The following is an 18,722-nucleotide window of genomic DNA, read 5'->3' on the forward strand; positions in this document are numbered from 1 at the left end:
ATCTTCAGGTCAGGCAATTACTTTTTTTTTTAATGCTGAGAACTTAATTTGACAATGTAGTTATATATAAAATATTGTTTGGCAATTGAGGAGAATTAAAGGGAAAGATTACTAAAAATATATATTTTATCATCAAGGCACCAAAGCCCGTCAAGCACCAATGAGGAAAATAAAGCACCCTAAAAGTTTCTTGAAAGTGGTCGTATGAACGATTCATCCATGCATATCTTTCATTTTTTTTTTTAACATTTAGACCAGTGTTTCTCAACCTCTCCTGCAGGGACCCCCTGACAGGCCATGTTTCTGTTTTAACCCTGAAATGGCACACCTGATTCAAGTCATTAAAGGCTTAATGAGTAGTTGACTAATTGATTAATTGAACTATTCCTACTCTAATTACTCATTAAGCCTTTAATTACTTGAATCAGGTGTGCCATTTCAGAGTTAAAACAAAAACATGGCCTGTCAGGGGGTCCCTGCAGGAGAGGTTGAGAACCACTGATTTAGACGTTTTCATTGTCAGAACGTGATCTTCTGGTGAAACAACTGACTTCTCTCTGGTGATGTACGTCGGACTTCTCCAATAATTTAGTCTACTTAAAGTCCACAACTGGAAGTTGCAATCGACTTAACTTCTGTGTTGTGACGTATTTCCAAGTGAAACGGAATATTGAATAGAGGGCGGGGTTTTACTTTAGCGCACCTCCTCTCCATCCCTCGCTCATAGCAGACTGACGGTTGGAGGGGAATGGTTAAGGATATTCAATCAAAGCCATCAAACTGACGTCATCAGAGAAGCAACGCCATTCCAGATCGGAAGCAAATTTTTAGATTTTGATTTGAAATAATAATTTTGTATTATTATTGACAAACAAATTATTTTCTGTGTATTAACTTGCATGGATTAATTATTCACCACAAGACTAACAAAGTAAATAAGGTCAATTTTTATTTCATGACGACTTTAAACCCTACACACAATCGACTGCAAGCTCACAGTCAGATCTGCCTCCATCAAATCTACATCTGATGGATAGAACCATAGACTGTAAAAAAAGATGGACGACGCCACTTCGCTCTCTTCCATTGGTCAGAAGTGAAGCCACCAGTATCCCGATATGGCGCTGACATCTTGGAACTTGAGTTTGCGCAGACGCGATTTCGGGACCAGACATGCGCAGTAGTGAGCAGGAAGTAAAGTTGGGAAATCAAGGCCCCGCCCTCACTCTCGCAGAATCAATCGCAAGAACACGCTCCTGCACTTTTTTTTAAATTAATTATAGAAATTTAGATATTAAATTTAAAGCTCCAATCTCCTCAGTCCTCCGAAGATCCCGAAAAAAGGTCTGTTGGTGCTTCAGTGACTACTTTGCTCAGAGAACCTGTCAATCACAGCTGTCAATCATGACGTCACCACCACTGCATCAAATAACTAACTAAAAACAAACTTATTTTAAAAACAAACACTTGAAATTACATCAGCGTGATAATAACTACAGTAAATGACAGAAACCATATTTGGAAAAACGATATTTGAAGTGTAATTTAATTGTTTAGTTGGTCTCACGTTGAATAACATGGGGAGGCGGGGTTTATGACCTATACTAGGACCGGCCACCGGGGGGCGATCGAGACGTTTTGGCTTCACTTTTCAGGGTTTGTGCAGCACGCTTGGATAAAACCAAGTCCCCTCCTTACATTTTTTATTCGAATGCACATTACAACATGGAAGAAACAATGTGTCTCTCCTTCTGTTTTATTGCAACTTTAATATTCGAAGTCCTCTGAAGCCATATGATAGCTTTAGTTGGGGAAAAGATCAAAGTTTACATGGTAAAGTCATTATTTCCCTGTTGAACTTTTTGAATGTCTTGAGGCTTATCAAATGATGACAGACTTTACATTTTTGGGTGATCTTCGCCTTTAAGATGGAAATGAAAACAGTTACTCATGTAACACTCCTCTGTCTTTAGTCTGTCTCTGTATGGGCCAATGGCAGCATATGTGAATCCGCATGGTTATGTTCATGAGACACTTACGGTCTACAAGGCCAACAACCTCAACTTGATTGGACGGCCTTCCACACTGCATAGTTGGTTTCCAGGGTGAGATTTAATGCTTTTGTATGTTCAATAATGTGTTTTTGATCACTTGAATTTAGATTTTTATATCTTAGTATCCATCCAAATGATTGGCCATTGTCACATAAAATTTGATGCATTTCTTTTCTTAGGTATGCGTGGACAATTGCTCAGTGCAGAACCTGCGGCTCTCATATGGGCTGGAAATTCTCAGCAGTAAAAAAGGATCTGAGTCCACCTCGGTTCTGGGGTTTGACTCGTTCTGCCCTGTTACCGACAATCCCACAAGGCGAGGAGGGTGTCAAGGGGTCACGCTTGCTGTGCCTGTGATGTGATCTGATGATTACTTGTGACCTAAACCCAACAGCTCACAAACATATGCTCCCCGAGGGGTCTCCTCTATCACCCCAAAAACATGAGACTCCAAACCACACCTAGAGAGAGAGAAAGTGTGTTTGTGAGTTTATATGTGTAGATGTGTGCATGAACAGGGAGAGGAAAGAAAAAGGGGACAGTGATGCATAAGATACAGAAGTAGAAAGAAAAACAGAATTTAAGTTGTTGCCTTCACACACCTTGTGCTGTGTAAATTACAGGCTGATACGTGCAATATCATACCAGATGAGCTCTTTAAGATTACAGTCTGTTGTAATGCACTTAATTTACAGTCTAAGCAGTCTTTTCTTCATCATTACTGACTAGATGACAGTTATTGATGCTCTTTAAGCAAGATCTTGTTTGGATGTTCATGAAATAAGTACCGTGTTAAAATAGGGACAAATCTCTTACACCATCTCATTTAGTCTGACAAAAAGTCTTTCATGCCCACATTTATTGACATAATCAATTATGTAGAATACCTCAATCAATTAATTGTTCTTGGACATCTTAGCTTCTTCAAAACAAGATCTAAACTGCTTAAAATGAAATAATTCTCCACATGCTGTCTCATGTGCTTGGCACACAACACCTGGCTAAAATTGGGAGATTGTCAAGAATAAAGGAAATATCAGGGAGTTACCCTTTATGTTATTCTCAAAAACTATTTTGTATTTCTCAGTTTCTCAGTTTTGCTTTTTCCTTTGTCATGTGATTATTTGGTGACCATTTAATTAAATGATGGTTTGATGTATATTTTGAGTTGAGAGCCAAAAACAGATGTGTGTATCCAGAATGAAAGTAGCGTGTGACAAACTACAGTCTCCACTGAGAACGTCCTAAAAATATAAAGATTCTGTTCACATGTTCATTAAATGGAGTGCAAAAGACACTTTATACAGACAATCGGCACACACGTGTATATTCTCCACCAGTTACATACAAAAACACTGACTTGCATATCTGTAATGTTCAAGACATAAAATACTGTTCAGTACAAATGAATTCTCACCAATAAACCGCTTCTGAAAAGTCAGTGTGTTTCATCTTTAAGGAAATTTTGGTAACACTACAATTTGTAGAAACATGTATAGTATGGTATTCCAAACAGACCCATAGTTTGATCACAGTCTGAACACATTTGTAGACAAAATCCAAAATTAGAAAATAATTCTATTATGTTGAAAATATTATTTTCCGCATTCTGCTGAAATAGCCTACTTGAGGTCATGTGACAACAGTGAATTATACTACTGTTTGAAACATCTGTTGCATAATGCCTACTATTTCTTATGCTACTTTTTAAAAGAGAAGTATACAGTATACCGTAATAATTTCGTATTTCATTTCGAGCACAGCTATACTTCATGGGTCATGTTTTCATTTCCGACTAAACCACTAGAGGGAGGTGTTGGTATACTGTCGCGTGCTTTCTTCTTCACTGGCTCTCACGTTATTACGCAACAACAACAAACGTCAAGCTGTACAGATGGATGTCTGATAGTCACGTACGCGTTCTCTTCTTTTCATTCTTAAAACAGATGCCTGATGGTCTGAGCCGATAAAGTGAACTTTATCGTATCTAGTTTGTGTATTTTTCTGTTTGCTTAGCCTTTAAGAGAGAACTAGCGCTTTAGGTGTAACTTACTCCGTAGTAGCGAAGCTGTTATTTGTAGATTTGTGTTGGTCCTGTCCTGTCCTGTCGATGCCTCAGGAATCTCAGGAGGGGCAGCAATCGCTGCCGCTGGTCCGATCTCTGGTCAGCCGGATACCGGCCTACGTGTTGTTCTGTAACAACAGCCCGCGCGTCGTGAAGCCCGTCTGGATCAACTTCCGAGGGGAGCCGCAGCCATACGTAGATATACAGCCGTACACCGGTCGAAGAATGACAACTTATGTGGGTTCGTCAAATTATCGTTGAATTACGTTCAATATAAATTGGTAAAATTGCAGTATGAGTCGTTCAGGGTTATTTTAATCCTGTTACTTACACCTTAAGAAGTAAAAAAAATTATGTCATTCAATGCACAAAATAGCTAAACAGCAATTGTTTTTCACCAGGCAAACCAAACTATTCAGTCTTTGGATTGATTGACAAAGCGTACTTTAACACAATTGAGCTGTATTTAGTCTAAGAAGAAACTGCTTGAAAAAAAACTTTGACCCCAAGTGTTCGTGATTCGAAACCTTTGACATCTTGTTTAGACTTTTTGCAAGTGGTGTTCACTGCAGGAGAGGCTGCTCACTGCAGAGCCAATGGGTGGAGCTTGACGTCCAGCTCCCCCTTTCTGGATGTAATGGGACCCTACCCTATCCCTAAACCTAGAGGTGGAGCTTGGGGAAGGTCAAGCTCCATCCATTATGTCCAGAGACATTGTACACACAATGTACATTATGTTCCCCCTCTTTGGATGTAATTTGGCCATGGCCATAATGGGTGGAGGTAGATTCAACCAAACCCTAACTTTAACTATGACTCTATCCCTCCACCCATTAGATCAACCGAGGGGGAGCTGAATGTCATTTGGCTCTGCAGTGAGCACCATTTGCATTGCAGAGCCAAATGGGAGAAGCTTGACCTAGTCCAGCTCCACCTCTGTGGGTCTAAGGGGTGGAGTTTAACTTAATTAGGCTTGGGCATAGGGTAAGTTTAGGTTAAGAGTGTGATTGGACCTTCTAGCTCCACGAGCAGCCTCTTGTTTTTTAACTTCTTCATGGCAATAAAATGAATAATCTCAAAGATATTGTCTCTGTGCCTTAAAGGGTTAAGTAGTGCAATAATCTATTTGAATGAAATTTTCTTATACTGCATTTCTGTTTACTTCAGGACATCCATGGATGTTTCGGGATGCAGAGACTGACGATCCAATGGTAGTCAATAGTAAAGAGATGTACTTGCCCGCCTCCGTTGAAAATGGACAAGTCTCAATTGCGCACATCACATTGCCTGGTAAACATATTTCACTGGCTTTTGCTTAACTATTCAGGCTGATAACCAATTCACTCCTTTTATAAATTAGAAATCTTACACTAATATTGAGTAACTGTGATAATTGTATTTCTAGGCACGGCATAAATAACAACACTTGTAAAAGAAAAATCTTTTTTTTTTTTAATCTGGACCCACACAGACACACACACACAATTATATGATCATTAATCAGACTGTGAATCTGATATTGACTTTGCACTTAATATTTGTTTACCAGTGTTGACCTTGCGAGATCGCTGTCTGCAAGTTGTGAGGCGGTTGGTGCGCAGAGAAGATATCTGTCGGCTGGAGATCGCCCGCTGCCTACAAGATGACCTTGCTCGGAGACCCAGCATCCACGCCGATCTACGACGCGTTAGTCAGCGAGTGGAACAGAAGTTACTGGAGAACAGAGAACAGCAAAACAGATGAAAACATGAGCGTTAACTTTAGCGTGAACGAGGACATATTTACTGAGCAGACCTGTGCACCAGCACCATATACAACAGACAATGTAGTCTGACACTGTAAAATACAAACCTGAGATCAGGCGGAATATTTTCTTAAGCAAATGGATGCTTTAAACATGTATCAAGCAATGCTTTCAGGTCATTTAGGCTTTAATGAGTGGCACTGACTTGAGAGCCCACAGAAAGAACTTTAGAAAATGCAGATTTTGTGTGATTGTCTGTGTAGTAGACCTTGCAATAGCTCTCGGTATACTTTTACTCTGTTACCTTACCAATAACTTTATACTTGGAAAAATGTTCTTTGTAAATAAAGAAATATTAAATATTTGTAATTATATCTAACTTTCTAATTAAATCTAACGACTCTTGCATCAAGCCAGCATTCATTATCTGTCTATCTGTGAAAATATACATACAGTGCTTAACAAATTTATTAGACCATCTGTCACAATTAAGGGAAAACACAAATAGTTTAGGAATCTGTCCAAAACTTGTTTAAAATTTTTCTTTTCTTTTTGTCATTTGGCAAATAGCAAACTGAAACAGCTAAATAGTCTTTATTCACACATAATAGCAAAAAAAAACATAATATTTTCTATGGCATCCTTTCCTTTGGCCTTGATAGCAGCTTCAATTCTTGCTTAGACTGTAAGCAAGCATTGTTTTTATGTACAGTACTTTTCCACAGTCTCTGTTATTGACTTCCAAATAGTTTCTAGTTGTTCCCAAAGATTTGCTTTTGATTAAACTTTTGTGCGATCTATCTTTGAATCCACTAAATCCCAAATTTATTCAATAGGATTTAAGTCCAGATTTTGACTTGGCCAACTTTGACTAAAGAGCTTACACATACTGGTGGATTAACCATTACAGAAGCATATAATATATATATATATATATATATATATAAACTAACAGTATTGGTGATTACCAAAATATATATCACTAATACTGTTAGTTTAGGACAACTGTGACACAAACCTTACATTAGATGGTACATACATAACTCTTAAAGTGGTTTTGCTTGGTTTTAAACATCTAAGTTACTTCAAACCCATCTTAAATTACAATACATTTTCTAATGCATCTTTCGAACTAAAACTATAAAATTGTCATTTTGCTATAGTTGTTAAACTAGTGAGCACAAATGAAGCATGCATTAAGGTAGGGTGTTAATTATTTAACAATATAGATTTTAACCAAAATTGTGAACTGTTCTCAGGTCAAGGATTTTGTTACAGTACAACTGTTATGTGTCTCATGTTTTAAATGCTACAAGTTTACAATTCACTATTTTTAGGACCCCCTCGAAAACGAGATGGTGCATCTCAAGGGGTTTATCCTAATAAATAAATTTGAATATATATTAATTAATTACAATATTTGTTGGTCAAATCAACAACGGTTTGATGTTTCTATATATTTATATTAACTGTTTGTGCTTTATCGCTTTTGAACTGATTTAAAAAAAATATATATATATATATATACATTTAGCTGAAAAGCACTTTAACAACTTTACCCCATAGTCTGACAATTGTTCCTCGGTAGTTCTGGGGCGTGTTACGAAGATCAACGTGTTTGCAGCTTCTTCTTCTTTTTTTTTACAGTCTATGGTTTCAGCGAATTGCATCTTTTCTTCTTCTGGACATTGTGGGCAATAACGTCAGAAATGTTCAACGGCTTTTTTAAAAGAAAATTAATTCCTGTATCCGCCTTACAGAAAATTGATTTTCAGAAATAAACCCACCCTGGGATATACTACCTCTAAAGTTTCTATAAAATTATAAGTGATATTGCATTTAATCTTAATTCTGTAGGTCAAATTAAATGTTCATTTTCATATTCCTTCAACGTCTACACACATGCTTGAAATGGAGGAATGTGCCCACTCCATACTTCGTACGTAACCGGCGTTCACCACCCATGCTATCCAGGGTCCAGTACGGTGAGGACCGTTGACAGCAGTGAGCAGCAGTGAACACACATCGCTAATTACTTACGCACGTGATCCACCTGAACTTTCATCCGCATAACGTTAGGCCTTAAGGTATGTGATAATAACTTTGCTGTTGCTTTGACAGAATCGGGTTTAATCGAGACTAATTACACACTTTCAGACTGTTTTCCGTTCTTGTTATCGCCGTTATGTGCACTGACGCTTGGGGTCACAGTTTTAGGTCAGACATGAGGTTTCTGCTAATTACTAGCATCTGTAGTTAACTAATAGCTTTTTAAATAAACATTGTTAACGCGTTTTACAGTGTACACAGGTTTGTGCTTTTATTTAATAATGTATAGAAATAAATACATAGTATAAAAGAGCCGTCGATGTGTTTCTAACCTTTTAGCTAATCTAACGTTAAAGAAAATGCCTGTCTGCTCCCCATTGCGCTTTTAAAGATACGTGTAAATATTGAATTAAAATGATATATTAATTAAGTAAATATAACTCCCTTTTACTTCAGTGAGTCTCAAATGTCCTTGTAACTGCATTGGTTGCTGGACTGCATCTCCACTTTGAATTTACAGTGTTTTGGTTTGTTTTTAGTTTTGAACCTGGAAGTGTTCAAGCACTCAAAATTGCCGTAGAAACAGCTGCATCTGTTTGTTTGTGGTTCTGATTTTTGACCCATGTATAAATTTTCTTTCTTTCTTAAGATCCTAGTACGATGAACCGCAAAAGGGAAAAGGTGAAATTGACATGGCTGAATAAGGCGGTGAACTCCCCCAGAAAGCTCATGAAGAACAGTGTGGGTGTGGCACTGCCCACATGCTGGGATGGAGATGGTCAGGATAGTGGTATGAGCGAGGCTTGCTCTCCTGGCCTGAACACATCTACTGGGTCAGCTGGACTGGGCGACGTGGAAAACATGCATCTTACCACTCCAAAGCACTCTTCACGAAGTACACCTAAATCACGCTTAAAATTGACTGGACCCCACCGAGCACTCCGGAAAAAGAACAGTCCTGTTGAGGTGAGTAACTAAGGATTTTTTTTTTTCCAGTTTCCCCCAGTCAATATATAGAATATTTTATAGCGGAATTAAATATGTTTTATGCGACTTAGTAGTAGAAGTGTGTAGTTAAAAATTGCATGTATTTGAGAGGATTTCCATTGATTTGTGTTTTTTTGTGTGGCATTTAGGACACTGTTACAGGGCAACAATCCTCTGTTGAGCCTTCACCTCTCTCTGCTGGGAAAAAACACAGGAGTCCAGAGGATGGATTGAAAGTCATTTATCTCAAGGCGCTGAATGATGCAGTGGGGAATGCAGACAAAAAGTCATCATTTGGTGGGCCTAAAAGTCTATTTGCGAAGAAAACCCCAGACAAACCTGTGAAGGCAGAGGAGGAGGAAAACTGCTCTGACCTTGATTGCTGCTCATTCAGTGAGAAGAGTGAACCATTTTCTCTGTTCACGACTAAGGATGATGGGCCTCCCCCGCTGGAGATCATTGACACAGAAGATGAAGGGGAAGAAATAAAGCTGGACACCAGGGTAATGGATACTTCTACTTTTTTGGGGGGGGGGGGGGGGATAAATGAATGTTCAGCAAGAATTGATCACAAGTGCTAGTAAACACTTTTACATTGTTGCAAAAAAATACATTATATAATGACATTCTTTGGCATTTCTATTCATCAAAGAATCCTGAATTTGTTTTTTATCATGGTTTCATCAAGAAAATTGAATATTGATGATTAAGGACCATAACAGCATATTAGATTGATTTCTGAAGAATCATGTGACATTAGAGACTGAAGTTATGATGCTGAAAATTCAGCTTTGCATCACAGGAATTATTACATTTTAAAAAATATAGGAAAACAGAACATTTTTAAATTGTAATAATATTTCCTAATATTACTGTTTTTACTGTATTAATAAAATAAATGCTAGCCTGTTGACCAGGAGAGACTTTCCAAACATTAAAAAAAATTCAGTTTATATATATATATTAGGGCTGGGAAAAAATTAATCGTGATTAATCGCATCCAAAATAAAAGTTGTGTTTACATAAAATATGTGTGTGTAATGTGTATAATTATTTTGTATCTATAAATACACACACATGCATGTATATATTTAAGAAAAATGTGTTATTAATATAAAAAATATGTATATTTATATATAATATAAATGATGTATAAATATATATACAGTATATACATGCAAATATTTCTTAAATATATACATGCATGTGTGTGTATTATATATACAAAATAATTACACACACTACACACACATATATTATGTAAACAAAACTTTTATTTTGGATGCGATTAATCACGATTAATTTTTTCCCAGGCCTAATATATATATATATATATATATATATATAAAATCCTATATAAAGCATGTTTATTCTGGACTATTTTAAATGTATTTGAAAATAATTTATACTGAGTTGTCTCTATGCACAGAGTGTGATCCTAAAGCGGCCCGAATCGCCGGATTGGTCGGATGTTGAGGACTCGGAGCAGGTTGAAGTTTTCTCGCAGGATGAGTCCTTTGAGCCAAAGGGGCAACAAACAAGGCTTGAGAGGGATTGTGAGCTTGTGGACTTCATTGACACTCCTCCACCATTGGAACACAACCCTTACTCCTCTTCACCAGCAGCTTTAAAGCCTTCAACATTCTCACAAGCCCTTTGGAAATTAGAATCTCAAGGGGCTGACACTACCCCAACCATCCCAGCCAGGGATGTGGAGCTGTGGTCAGAGCGTCCGCCTCAAACTACAGCCTCTGACCTCACAACCCCCAAGAACTATTCGTGCTGTATGTCAGTTAGGCGGTCCCTCAAAATAAAGCACTCCATCATCAGCAGCTCTACTCTGGCCGATCCTTCTCCCGGGCTCAGAAACATCACCTACGCCCCCTTCACATCTGAAAGCTGGGATTGCTCTCCTCATACTACACGCAGGACTTCAGAATCTAATTACGCATCCTCACGGATGCTTCTCGCTGCTGACAGTGACGCTCGCAGGGTGTCGGTTGGCTCGGAGCCTCTTTGGTTGTCAGATTTGACCTACTCAAATGCAGATTCTGCAGGATTTATTGACACGCACTGTCACCTTGACATGCTCTATGGGAAGTTGGGTTTCCAGGGAAGCTTTCAAAGGTTTCGGCGCAAGTATGCAAGTAGTTTCCCTTTGGAGTTTAGGGGCTGCATCGCAGATTTCTGCAACCCACGAATCACAGAGAAAGAGGCCATCTGGGAGGGGCTACTGGCAGAGGAGAAAGTGTGGGGTGCATTTGGTTGCCACCCACATTTTGCCAAAGAGTATAACCACACTCATGAGCAAAGCATCATGCGTGCTATGCGTCACCCTAAGGCCATTGCGTTTGGAGAGATCGGTTTGGATTACTCGCACAAGAATTCCACAGACTCAAGGAAACAGAAAGAGGTATGGCAGACTGGATGATTACGTCCAAATGTTTTAAGCATGTACTTGAGAGAGTCAAAAGAACATAATTTCTGTCTTTTTCCTGTCAAGGTGTTTGAACGGCAGTTGCAGTTGGCCGTCACTCTCAGGAAGCCTCTAGTCATACATTGCCGTGATGCCGATGATGATTTGCTGAAAATTATGAAGAAGTGTGTCCCCCGGGATTACAAAATACACAGGTCAGTTCTCATAAAACAAACACTCGGGCCAGTTTTTTATGTTGGTAATCTCATCAAAATAAAAACAAAATAAAAAATATTTTACTCTAACATTAAACTAAACTCTAACATTAAACTAAAGTAATAAGTTGTATTTGGAATTAAACAATGAAGCATGTTTTAAGCATTAATATTTATTTTATGTATTTATTAATAAAATATTTACAATATTTGTTTTTTTCCTATTTTTAAATCATTCTGTCCATACAGGATCATTTTATCTGTGTTTTTCTTTTTTCTATCATATAAAATATTTTATATATATATTCTGCTTTCTTTTTTCTCTTATATTATGTAGATAAGTTTATCATTTATAAAATAGTATATCTTATATTTTGAAGTGAAATGACATTTTATTGTGAGATTCACTCTACTGCATAAAATGCCTACATTAATACTAGTTCAGTGTTGCCAATTTAGCGCCATTTTTACAAAGAAAAACTGACTAGCAACAAATCTAGCAAATTATTGTTTATTTTGTTTTATTTTTGGCTGCTGGTTAACATTAAGTTGCTTACCATTGATAGAAAGTATGTAAATGAGAACGGGTTTATTGGACATTCGGCCATAGATATATATAAACATATGCCTCATTAGCAGCTGTTTCTATGGGCCGCTATACGTAAGCGTGGGTCAAAACACCGGTCTGTGAACACTCGAGAGCAAGTTGACTGACCGTCTGCAAATGTACTTAGACGTATGAATATCTAAATCTGCAATAGACCTCAGCAGATGATTTTGCTAAACTAATAATACAACAAGACAGCTAACACGACATTAAAAATTATAAAAACCTATAATATTGAGTTATACATGAATATCAGTCACGTGACCTCTTACGTCAACCACTCTTTTTCCAGTTGGCTGCCGCCATCTTGAGTACCTACCAAATACTGTCTATGGTACTGACAAGCCTATTATCTTAAGTCTTGTTAGAAAACAAACAACAAAATAACTATTCTTGACTAATAAACATTATTTGACTTCTTTTTTTCTTAATTATTGTATGGAATAGAATAGCTCCTGCAGCAGGTGCATTAGCACAACAGGTAGCATAAAGCTACATGACACAATTTAATTGATTAATATTACACTTTTACTTAACTCACTTTAAAACACCATTGAGTATTTGTATCATATTCCGGTCGCGGCTTAAACTAGTTTCAAGTCAAACTATTTTTTTTAAATATGTTATATTTAGCATTGTATACGAAGCTATGGGCTATCCTTACCTAGGATGTATACTGTAAACATTCTTTTTTCATATGAATACCCCAATCGCAGGAAAATTGATTGATTGATTGATTGATTGACTTTATTAATCCCACACTGGGGAAATTCCTGTTACAGCAGCTCCAGTAAAATATAAAAGTAAAATAGAATACACATACACTCACCGGCCACTTTATTAGGTACACCTGTCCAACTGCTCGTTAACACTTAATTTCTAAGCAGCCAATCACATGGCGGCAACTCAGTGCATTTAGGCATGTAGACATGGTCAAGACAATCTCCTGCAGTTCAAACCGAGCATCAGTATGGGGAAGAAAGTTGATTTGAGTGACTTTGAACGTGGCATGATTGTTGGTGCCAGAAGGGCTGGTCTGAGTATTTCAGAAACTGCTAATCTACTGGGATTTTCACGCACAACCATCTCTAGGGTTTACAGAGAATGGTCCGAAAAAGAAAAAACATCCAGTGAGCGGCAGTTCTGTGGGCGGAAATGCCTTGTTGATGCCAGAGGTCAGAGGAGAATGGCCAGACTGGTTCGAGCTGATAGAAGGGCAACAGTGACTGAAATAACCACTCGTTACAACCGAGGTATGCAGCAAAGCATTTGTGAAGCCACAACACGCACAACCTTGAGGCGGATGGGCTACAACAGCAGAAGACTCCACCGGGTACCACTCATCTCCACTACAAATAGGAAAAAGAGGCTACAATTTGCAAGAGCTCACCAAAATTGAACAGTTGAAGACTGGAAAAATGTTGCCTGGTCTGATGAGTCTCGATTTCTGTTGAGACATTCAGATGTTAGAGTCAGAATTTGGCGTAAACAGAATGAGAACATGGAACCATCATGCCTTGTTACCACTGTGCAGGCTGGTGGTGGTGGTGTAATGGTGTGGGGGATGTTTTCCTGGCACACTTTAGGCCCCTTAGTGCCAATTGGGCATCGTTTAAATGCCACGGCCTACCTGAGCATTGTTTCTGACCATGTCCATCCCTTTATGGCCACCATGTACCCATCCTCTGATGGCTACTTCCACCATGTCACAAAGCTCTAATCATTTCAAATTGGTTTCTTGAACATGACAATGAGTTCACTGTACTAAAATGGCCTCCACAGTCACCAGATCTCAACCCAATAGAGCATCTTTGGGATGTGGTGGAACGGGAGATTCGCATCATGGATGTGCAGCTGACAAATCTGCGGCAACTGTGTGATGCCATCATGTCAATATGGACCAAACTCCCTGAGGAATGCTTCCAGCACCTTGTTGAATCTATGCCACGAAGAATTGAGGCAGTTCTGAAGGCAAAAGGGGGTCCAACCCGTTACTAGCATGGGGTACCTAATAAAGTGGCCGGTGAGTGTATATAAGAATAGAACTGTATTTACATAATAACCAACCTTATGTAAACAGACAATCTATAAACACAAATATACAAATAAATATGCTAATAAATAGAGGTAACATATTGCACAGTTGGAGGTGACACAAAGTAATAAATAGATAAGAAATATACATACTGCAAAATATTGTCCAGTGCTACTCAGCCGCAGCTAACAGTGCTAGTTCAACAACAGCTAACAGTCCTACATTGTGATGTTGCATTAAAAAGTCTAACTGCTACTGGGATGAAGGACCTACGGAAGCGCTCCTTCTTGCACTGAGGGTGCAGCAGTCTGCCACTGAAGGAGTCAGGGACGTGCACAGGGGGGTTGCTCAGGTTGCCCGGGCAACTGCCCATATGCCCTTCTCGACTCAGGTTGCCCTTCCGAGAAAAAAAAAAAAATCTTACAATGGATGCAGAATTTCACGGAGGCCTATATTAAAATAATAATAAAAAAATAAAAAAAATCGCAAAGCCTCATTCACTTCCATTCGGGCACCGAAAGTGAAAGTCAGTAAGGGAAGGGCAAACTGTTTACATGGCTGTAGCGCTGCACGCGACCATAGACTGCACGCGACCGGCGTAGGGCCACGCAAATTACTTAAGGCCCCGCCTCCATCTCGTGTCATAGCGCGTCAATTAATGTGTACAACATCCATGACAAAATGAATCGACACTATCCTTCTGGTCACGAAAAGAGGAAGAAGAAAAAACCATTAGAGTGAATTGCGGGAACAACAATCAGGTAAACTTGTGTTCTCTGCTCTCTAAGTTTGATGTCAGCAAAGTTTGATGTTTTTCGGTCTTGCTAACCTAGCTGGGCAGGCAGTGCATCTCTTGCATCACTTTGTGCCTGACAAAAGTGAGAGTAAAATACAATTATTTATTACGTTTGTTTTTGATAAACGACAAAGTGCAACAGTGTTTGTTTACTGCAGCTCAGAAAACATAACCACGTCGTGTGTGTTATCATGCGTTCATATGCGCGTGCACGAAATGAAACGCGCATTTTTCAAGCAGAAATATGTGGAGACCAGACATACTGTACAATATATGCACGTGAATGATGGCACTCCCAATCAAAGTACACATTATACTTTTAAAACAAGACACTGATTATCTAGTCTCAGTGTTAAAAACTCTAAACAACTACTACACTAATTATGCAAGATAGAAAGCAATGACAATTTGACATTGATTGACTATTGATTTATAGGCTATATTGAATTTAAAATGTTGATTAGCTGGACATACTGGTTAATATGGATGCACATCCCTCAGTAAATAATAACCATAAATCAAGAATTGCTTCAACATGCATAATAATAAATAAAAAAATCATACTGATGCCGAAAATGCCCAGGCTGTAGAGAGAACCAAAGTTAATCCCAAAAGCCAAAGCTCAGGGTTATAATTTATTATTTTCTTCTTATTAATGTTTAAGTTAATATTCACTTACTTAATAATATTCACTTGTTATCTTAACATTCTATAGAAAATACTCTATTCAATAAATATTGTTTGTTTGAACCTCATTCTGTTCTATACTATTGTTGTACTTATTCTTTGACTGTTTTGTTTAAAGGAGGGAGGATTGTATTGGGAGCACTGAAGTGTCAGGTGCGACTGTGGCAATGGCAAATGGTTTACATAGCTCATGACATCACGGGTCAGGTAGAGGCCCATTAGCAGAATTTTGCTTAGGGCCCCAGGGAGGTCAGGATCGGCACTGGGTTTAGCAGTCGATTCTGTTCCCGACCGGAATTCCTGTTCCCTTTACGCAATCATACTACAAATCATGCGTAGTTGCCCAGTTACCATACGTACCATCAGAACTGAATTCGAGCAAAAAGCACAATTGAATGTACGGGAAGCCAAAAGGTTAAAAAAGGATTGTATTTTTTCCCGAAATCTAAGCGTTTTTTTATTATTATTAGAAGCGAGTTTTTCCCCATCTGTCAATTCAATCCAGATTATTTATTTTCAAATTAAAAAATAAATAAATAATAATAATTTAAAAAGACAATAAACAATAATATGAGGAACTCTTTTTCTCATGTGTATTTTGGTGACATTTAACATATTGTTAATACATTTTGTATACTGTTTACAAAGTTGTATATCATAAACCTGTCATCTCTGACGTTTTGCAATCTTTATAAATAATAATAAGACCATAATATGAGGCATTGCGTTTGGACATAAACACGATCAGATAAGGCAATTTGTATGGGCAAAATTCAATTTAATATATTCCTTCATATAGCCCGTGAGTTTTTCTTTTTTGTGGGGGGGGGGGGGGGGGGGGGGGGGGGGGGGTGGGGGGTGTGCCCCTTTTTCAGGTCAGAGCAACTGCCCCACAAAATTCCTGTGCACGTCCCTGGAAGGAGTGGTGTTGCCCATAATAGATGCCAGCCTGGCTAACATCCTCCTCTCCCCCACCTCCTCTATGGTGTCCAGAGGGCAAACCAGAACAGAGCTAGCCTTCATCACTAGTTTGTTGAGTCTTTTCCTATCCCTTTCTGTGCTCCCAGCTCCCCAGCAGGCCACTGCATAAAAGATTGCAGACGCCACCACAGAGTCATAAAAAGTTTTTTAACATATCACACACAAATCACATATACTTCAAATCGTGCATTTATTAGCTTCTTGTTTCAGGTGAAGAGATGTTACTTTAGCTTTGTTATCACGGATGTCAGAATGAGGAGGCAGGATAATGGTCACGTTGAACCATGTAACGTTAAGATGATTGACAGCTGTACAGCGAATGAGCGCGCGCTGAGATCATAATTTGACGCAAATCAGGAAAAGGAGACACAGATCTCGCTAGATTCGCTGTTTGAGCTCTTCAGATCGCATTATTCAGTGGAAAATAAATAGAAATGTCATTCTGTATGACAAAATATTTTACAAATGTGATAATTAATCATTATTTCTCCAAAAATGAGCACCATTGGACTAATAACCCTGGCGGATGCTATATATCGCATGTATTTGAACACAAATGAACCGGAGAAGACGTGAATGAATGCTTTTAGCGATGATTTCTATTCAAAATAACGAACGTTACAGATTTATGTTGTGACTGCCGTATCGATCTTGCCGAATCAGGTACTCAAGATGGCGGCAGACAAGTTTTAGAAGTGAGTGACGTCAGTGACATCATCTGATATTCATGTAAATGATGCAATTTTGCGTCATCATTGATTCTCACTGTGAGTGACAACACGCTGACTGTTCCAAGATGGCGGGCGCGCCGACATGCCTGGAGCGGTCCAAGTTTGCATCTACCTACACATATCTATGCATTTGGCTATATATTATATTAAAATGCAGTATGTGAGCATGGATTGGGAGAGAAAGCGTATTACGTCAGTGACTTTTTGAGCAGGATTTTGCTACTTTCCATTTAAAATATTTTGCAGCACTGGTCAGAGTTTATATAGTCTACTAACCTGTGTTCATATGTTTGTTAGACACTGTTTCACCAACAGCTACTCTGTGATTGAGCCGTTCCTAAGTGAATTCCCTAACCTGTGTGTGGGTTTCACTGGACTGGTGACGTACCAACGCGCTATGGAGGTTCGAGACGCTGTGAAAAAAATCCCACTCAACAGAATCCTACTGGAGACCGATGCACCATATTTCCTACCCAGACAGGTATCAGTGCTAGTTACTAAGCACACATTGTTTGATTCCACTAACACATATGTGTATGACTTGTCTAATTTGTCATTCTTTAAAATACACATACATTCACCTCTTTTCCTCTCTCTGTAGGTGCCCAAGTCCGTATGCAGGTTTGCTCACCCTGGTATGGGCATACACACGCTGCGTGAGATTAGTGTGCTGAAAGGAGAGCTGCTAACCACAGTGTTGCAAACAGTACGGCAGAACACTAGACACATATACGGACTGTGATTGGAAACGCTGTGTTAAACTACTTATTTTATCAACTGAAGTCCTTCAAAATCTTAGTCCTGCTAGCAGTTTAGTCTTGCATCTTTGGCATTTTTTTTTTCTTTTTCTTTTTTTTTTCTTTTTAAACCTTTTGCTTGTGTTTACATAACAATGTCTTCAAGAATTGATATTCCAATGTACTATAGTGTGTGTTAGTAAGTGTATGAGCATTGCTACTTCAGTTTCTTACCGTGTTATAGGGAATTTCACATCAGTTAAAACCGTTAGCAATGATACATTTTAATCTCTTCAGTTTTGTTTTAATATGGTTCTCTGTTCTCAGGTTTCTTTGGCCGTGTGTTTGCATGCATGCTTACAAGTTATGTATGCTTTTGAGACATAAGTGACATAAAATGCCATCTTGTGTTTTCCCTTATATTAGAAACCAGTCATTTTCACATGAAAATGTATGTAAAAAGAAAATGTGAAGCAGATTGTGAAAAACCACAACAAATAGCTTTTACCAAGTTGTTGGTTTTATATAAATGTAACTTTTGTTTAAATAAATGTATATGCTACATGAATGGGTGCATGAAATTATTTTTTTGAGAAAGACAAGGCTGCTTTTCCTTTT

The 18,722-nt window shown here is 38.4% G+C and overlaps 3 protein-coding genes across 3 annotated transcripts in view; all 3 read left to right on the forward strand.

The window, feature by feature from the left end:
- crbn (cereblon) overlaps nucleotides 1-3,495 on the forward strand; it is a 14,165-nt gene extending 10,670 nt beyond the window's left edge. The window contains exons 9-11 of the mRNA XM_056253837.1: nucleotides 1-8; nucleotides 1,974-2,105; nucleotides 2,234-3,495. The exon at nucleotides 1-8 is cut by the window's left edge and continues 57 nt beyond it. Of these exons, the coding sequence (XP_056109812.1) occupies nucleotides 1-8; nucleotides 1,974-2,105; nucleotides 2,234-2,411 (318 nt within the window). The 3' untranslated portion in view covers nucleotides 2,412-3,495. The remainder of the gene's footprint in view (nucleotides 9-1,973; nucleotides 2,106-2,233) is intronic.
- A 459-nt stretch (nucleotides 3,496-3,954) lies between these two features.
- On the forward strand, nucleotides 3,955-6,237 carry vhl (von Hippel-Lindau tumor suppressor). The gene is made up of 3 exons (XM_056253843.1): nucleotides 3,955-4,360; nucleotides 5,287-5,409; nucleotides 5,669-6,237. The coding sequence occupies exons 1-3, from the start codon at nucleotides 4,165-4,167 to the stop codon at nucleotides 5,860-5,862; spliced, it is 513 nt and encodes a 170-aa protein (XP_056109818.1). The 5' UTR covers nucleotides 3,955-4,164; the 3' UTR covers nucleotides 5,863-6,237.
- A 1,750-nt stretch (nucleotides 6,238-7,987) lies between these two features.
- tatdn2 (TatD DNase domain containing 2) lies at nucleotides 7,988-18,658 on the forward strand. The gene is made up of 7 exons (XM_056253853.1): nucleotides 7,988-8,080; nucleotides 8,562-8,878; nucleotides 9,049-9,402; nucleotides 10,329-11,312; nucleotides 11,403-11,530; nucleotides 17,665-17,848; nucleotides 17,969-18,658. Exons 2-7 carry the CDS (start codon nucleotides 8,573-8,575, stop codon nucleotides 18,107-18,109), a joined length of 2,097 nt encoding a protein of 698 aa, XP_056109828.1. The 5' UTR covers nucleotides 7,988-8,080; nucleotides 8,562-8,572; the 3' UTR covers nucleotides 18,110-18,658.
- The last annotated feature ends 64 nt before the right edge of the window (nucleotides 18,659-18,722 follow it).

This window comes from Rhinichthys klamathensis, unplaced genomic scaffold (genome assembly GCF_029890125.1).
Source record: "Rhinichthys klamathensis goyatoka isolate OS25496 unplaced genomic scaffold, OSU_Roscu_1.1 h1tg000109l_1, whole genome shotgun sequence".
Lineage (NCBI taxonomy): Eukaryota > Metazoa > Chordata > Actinopteri > Cypriniformes > Leuciscidae > Rhinichthys > Rhinichthys klamathensis.

Bases quoted from the DNA above. Each gene is read 5' to 3' on its own strand.
- tatdn2 (XM_056253853.1), top strand. From the start codon at position 8,573: ATGAACCGCAAAAGGGAAAAGGTGAAATTGACATGGCTGAATAAGGCG. The intron at 9,403-10,328 runs GTAATGGATACT...CTCTATGCACAG, and splicing joins AAATAAAGCTGGACACCAGG to AGTGTGATCCTAAAGCGGCC. The intron at 11,531-17,664 runs GTCAGTTCTCAT...TATGTTTGTTAG, and splicing joins CGGGATTACAAAATACACAG to ACACTGTTTCACCAACAGCT.
- vhl (XM_056253843.1), top strand. From the start codon at position 4,165: ATGCCTCAGGAATCTCAGGAGGGGCAGCAATCGCTGCCGCTGGTCCGA. The intron at 4,361-5,286 runs GTTCGTCAAATT...TGTTTACTTCAG, and splicing joins AAGAATGACAACTTATGTGG to GACATCCATGGATGTTTCGG. The intron at 5,410-5,668 runs GTAAACATATTT...TTTGTTTACCAG, and splicing joins TGCGCACATCACATTGCCTG to TGTTGACCTTGCGAGATCGC.